Source organism: Ceratina calcarata, unplaced genomic scaffold, assembly GCF_001652005.2.
Source record: "Ceratina calcarata isolate Rehan_Ccalc_2016 unplaced genomic scaffold, ASM165200v1 scaffold383.2, whole genome shotgun sequence".
NCBI lineage: Eukaryota > Metazoa > Arthropoda > Insecta > Hymenoptera > Apidae > Ceratina > Ceratina calcarata.
The window spans coordinates 100,552-104,829 of NW_017161554.1; the positions used below are offsets into that span (position 1 = coordinate 100,552).

Sequence of the window (4,278 nt, forward strand, 5' to 3'; positions counted from 1 at the left end):
TTTTTAACATAATCAATAGTGATTTCTCTATAATTTATCGATGAAAGGAGTTAAGGGAGTTAAAACAGGCCTTGAACGATACGAAATTAAAGATTATTCAGAGTTCCTCGCTATAAATGCCCTCCTTTGCTATAAATTTCCTATTAAATTCGAATAATTGCAGAAATCTCTGACTTGGATACCTTGGGCTTGGCACCAGACGACTTGGTTCGGTGGTAAAATGTTGGATGGCTGCGACTGCGTGGGTGAATGGTTGGCGAGTTTCTTCGGTATAACAACACCTAAATACCAATTCGAGATCAACGAGTTCTACAGACTGCAAGCATTAGAGAACGAAGCTCTTCGCAGACAGTCTTTAGAAATGGGTGGATGGAACGAGAGTCACAAGAACAATCTCGTAAACGGCGTACCTTGAACTCCATCAACAGTGCTGTTAAATATTTTAACAATTGCAACTATTTATTTAATTATACACGACAAATATCAGTTCTATCGTAGGCCTCTCTATACGTTTTTAATCGTGTAAAAGATAGAGAAAAATATTTAACTATACTTTATTCGGTTAACGCAAATTATTGCATTTCAAGTTAAAATTAAATCGGTTGTTCAATATGTAAAAATTGTTATACAAATGTAAACCACCTGAAAGGTAAAAAAATTACCTCGTAGTATTAAAATACTTTATACAGACGTGATACCAATTACGATATATAAATCTTGTGACTTATATAAATATAATACTTATTCAACTTTTAAATAACTGCTAGAAAAAATATTGCGAACGAAACTTGCACGGTTCCGAGAAGCAAATGCAGTCTTCTACTCACTTTCTTCTCACTGTTTTCTTTTTTTTAAATGGAATGCCTAATATTTCTTATCGAATTTGAACAAAGCCTGAAATCTTATGTCGATGCATTGCTTTTAGCACAGCAGGAACTGGCAATATTCATTTTATATATTTATACGAATTATTATGTGTTCGAAGCTCAGGTTTCTGGTACGAACCTATGTAAAGCACTAGTGAGAACGAGCAGAGAGCTTTGAAGGCCCTGAGGTAAATGCCTTTGCAACCACGAGCCCTTGTACTGTTCTATATGGGCCAGCATTTTATTCGCTACGTCGGTTCTGAACGTAGGTGGAAGATTGCAAATTCCTAGATTGATAACCGCAAGGCCCATGTTGCTGTTAGGATTGACACCGACGCCGATCAACGTTCTGCCGATTTTGCACGCAGTTAACATTAAATCTGCAGTCAATTGTAGTTCCTGTATTTCCATCGATGCGAACTTGGATGACAAACTGCTTTCGTATAACGAATGCGAAATTCGTTTCACCTGCTTCGTCACCTTCTGTGAAATAAATTAGAAACATCATTTCTCTAATTTGTATTCTATTTTATTATTATTATTGCGTACCGCGAAGAGGTCGGCTGAGAGGTTCTCCAAATTCACGTTGTCTGGGTCTGTTAATAATCTGTACAACGTCGAGCCTCGGTTGTCAGGAATCTGTTGCAAGTCCTTCGTTCCTTGATTCTTACTAAGAGTAAGAACGAGCGTGTCTAGACGGCCTAATTCTAATATAGCCGTGCCAATTTTGTAGTCCGAATCTTGGAACACGTGAATGTCTAATAATTTCGTTATACATTTTTGCCTGGAAGTTAATACGATTATTAAATATAATTGTCTTCACGTTCTTATTATTGATTTTTGACGAAACATTACCTCGAACCAAATATTTCAGATCCTTCATAATTATCGTCAGTATTTATATCAATTTCACTAGCTGGGTTCCACGCTAATCCTGCAGCTATCAAATATCCGATCCATGCAAACGTATGAGAGGTGAGATGATGACTGCCAGACCAATGAGCCACCACTACGCCCACTGAATCTTGTTCGACGGAAGTTTTTATCGCGTTCTTCGTATTTGCATACGTCGACGCTGGACATCCTGCTAAACTATTATAACTCGCCGTTCCAGAACTGGGCAACACGTTACCACCTGCTATCCTAAACGCTTCTGTCCATTCAGAAAAATCGTAATCAGCCTATAACGTGAAACAGTCTCATTAGATCTCATAACTTATTAAGGTAAACGAGGTAGTACCTGGACACTTGAATATTTTCTTTGAACTTGGACAGTAAATAATTGCTACTATTTATTACTGTCCAAGTACTGGTTCCAAAATTTTGTCCCAGTACTTCCTTTACCTTATAGAATTTTCTTATAAATCTGATTATTAATTATGTTTGAATTTCTACCTGAAATCCGTATTCGACGAGGATAATATTGCTAGGCACGTTATGAAACTCTGCCTTCGAATGCAGTCCATTGGAACATAGTAAAAGAGTCGTGCTGGGGCACAGATTTAAGATATGCCACAGTTCTTGGAGGCAGGAGTACGACTTAAACACTTCGGACATGTCCGTCTCGATGGTTTCGTTAACCGATAGATTCAAGTCAAAATTATCTGCCTGTACGAGCAGATTAGCCAGTCTGGGACCGACGTGGACGTAACTGAGACTCGGGAAGACTGCGAGCAATTCCTGAAATATAGGCCACATTTGCGAGAGGTGGTGTTGACCTACGTTCGAGTCAACGTCCAACGTGGGAACCAAATCCAAATGTCGATCCCTGAAATAAATTCAACAACTTCGCTTATGCTCCTATTTTTATAAATACTTTGCATGTTATAGAATTATAAACGCACCTGCAGTAACGATCTAAAGTAACCATTTCTGATTTCGAATAGCAGAGCTGCCAGTCGCAGTTCGGTGTGAGCCTCGAATATAAATGCAAATAAGATATTTTAAAGGACGACCATAAATCGATCATATGTAGTAAATATTCCAGCGTCGGTATTCGTCCTCTGGGCGAAATGTCTAGCAATATTCCACGATGGGTGAACCTCGGCTCGTCTTTTATAAAAACCGGTTCAATCTCGCAGGTCTCGGATCTATTCTGGCTTTTGGTCAATCTTAATATTTGTACAAAGGTGCAGACCGCGTAATGGAGACCAGCTAAACTGCCGGCACCGACTTTAATAGTATTCTGCGAGATGTGCAGTTGATATCCTTCGGGAGTGTTGAATAACTTCTTGTTTACTATACATTCGATTCTGTTATCGTTCAGCAATTTTCCGGAAGTAGGATGGACTTCGCCGATCTTCACGTCGTATCCTAACTCCAGTAAATGAGTCCTGCTGATCTCCCAGACGTCTAATATTCTGTGAATAGACTCGCTGCCCTGAATGAAAATAAAAATAATGAAACATTCTCTCCATTATACAAATTTTGTATTAATTAATTATGATCGTACTTGTATTATGGATATAAAAAGTTCCTTGCCGGCAATGAAAGGCGCAGAGAAATTCTTTAACTCGACGACAGTCTTCGGCTGTGGCCAAAGCAAACTATAAATCCCTTCCTTTTCTGTGTTCTTAGCTGGACTCTCCTTACCCGACGATTCTCGTAACGGTACATCGTAAACAGGGTCCAACGATTTAGTAGATTCGATAGAAAGCTGACTCATGTTGCTGGAGATGCTCTTCTGGCAGAAGTTCCCGTCGGCGAACGTCGGACTGTGCATCGTTTCACTCTCGTTCGAGATAGAGTTCGACAGAAATCTTTGAACGAAGCAATGCAACGATTGCTTCCCCCTAGAAAGGTCATATGGAGTTTTCCCTGCAAAAGTTCTACAAGAAACAATAATTTAATTATTCATATAATATAATCATAAGTCGTCAGATTTTATATAGTAATTAATATGTACCCTTTAGTCGCTCGTATAAAAAAATTCGCGCCTGCTTGCAGCAACTCTTGGCAGATAGCGACATCCCCTCGATTTACTGCATCGTGTAACGGCGTCGCACCACAACCGTTAACAGCGTTCACATCAGCTCCTCTTTCTGTAATAATAATTAGAATAATTAGAATTAGAATACGATATCAAAGGATTGTAGCAAAAAGAATAAATTACCTATTAAACATGCAACGATATCCTTGTTTCCGTAACAAGCCGCCCAATGTAGAGGAGTGTTCTTGCTACCATGGGAATCCCACGAATTTACGTTCAATCCAGCATCCAGCAACTGCACCACTCTGTTTATTCTTCACAGATCATATAATACATTAAGGATGTATTAGCTATACAGTCAATCCGAAAAGTTTATGTACCTTAGAAAAACGCATTTCCGGTAATTAAAAATAGTGTATTTATCTTCTAATTTCGACATTTAATGAGTTACATATGATTATTTGGCATTTTATTGATGTTGAC

The 4,278-nt window shown here is 38.6% G+C and overlaps 2 protein-coding genes across 2 annotated transcripts in view; one reads left to right on the forward strand and one right to left on the reverse strand.

The window, feature by feature from the left end:
- Window positions 1-157: 157 nt before the first annotated feature.
- On the forward strand, window positions 158-738 carry LOC108625975 (protein FAM177A1; the record flags this gene model as incomplete). The annotated part of the gene is made up of 1 exon (XM_018026359.2): window positions 158-738. A coding segment is annotated over one exon (258 nt), but the record flags the coding sequence as incomplete, so codon positions are not given.
- Window positions 739-845: 107 nt separating this feature from the next.
- The window catches only part of LOC108625960 (uncharacterized), a gene marked incomplete at its 5' end in the record, with an annotated part of 4,206 nt that continues 773 nt past the window's right edge, over window positions 846-4,278 (reverse strand). The window contains 8 exons of the mRNA XM_018026323.1: window positions 846-1,349; window positions 1,416-1,650; window positions 1,722-2,047; window positions 2,262-2,634; window positions 2,711-3,246; window positions 3,319-3,694; window positions 3,772-3,907; window positions 3,979-4,109. Of these exons, the coding sequence (XP_017881812.1) occupies window positions 987-1,349; window positions 1,416-1,650; window positions 1,722-2,047; window positions 2,262-2,634; window positions 2,711-3,246; window positions 3,319-3,694; window positions 3,772-3,907; window positions 3,979-4,109 (2,476 nt within the window). The remainder of the gene's footprint in view (window positions 1,350-1,415; window positions 1,651-1,721; window positions 2,048-2,261; window positions 2,635-2,710; window positions 3,247-3,318; window positions 3,695-3,771; window positions 3,908-3,978; window positions 4,110-4,278) is intronic.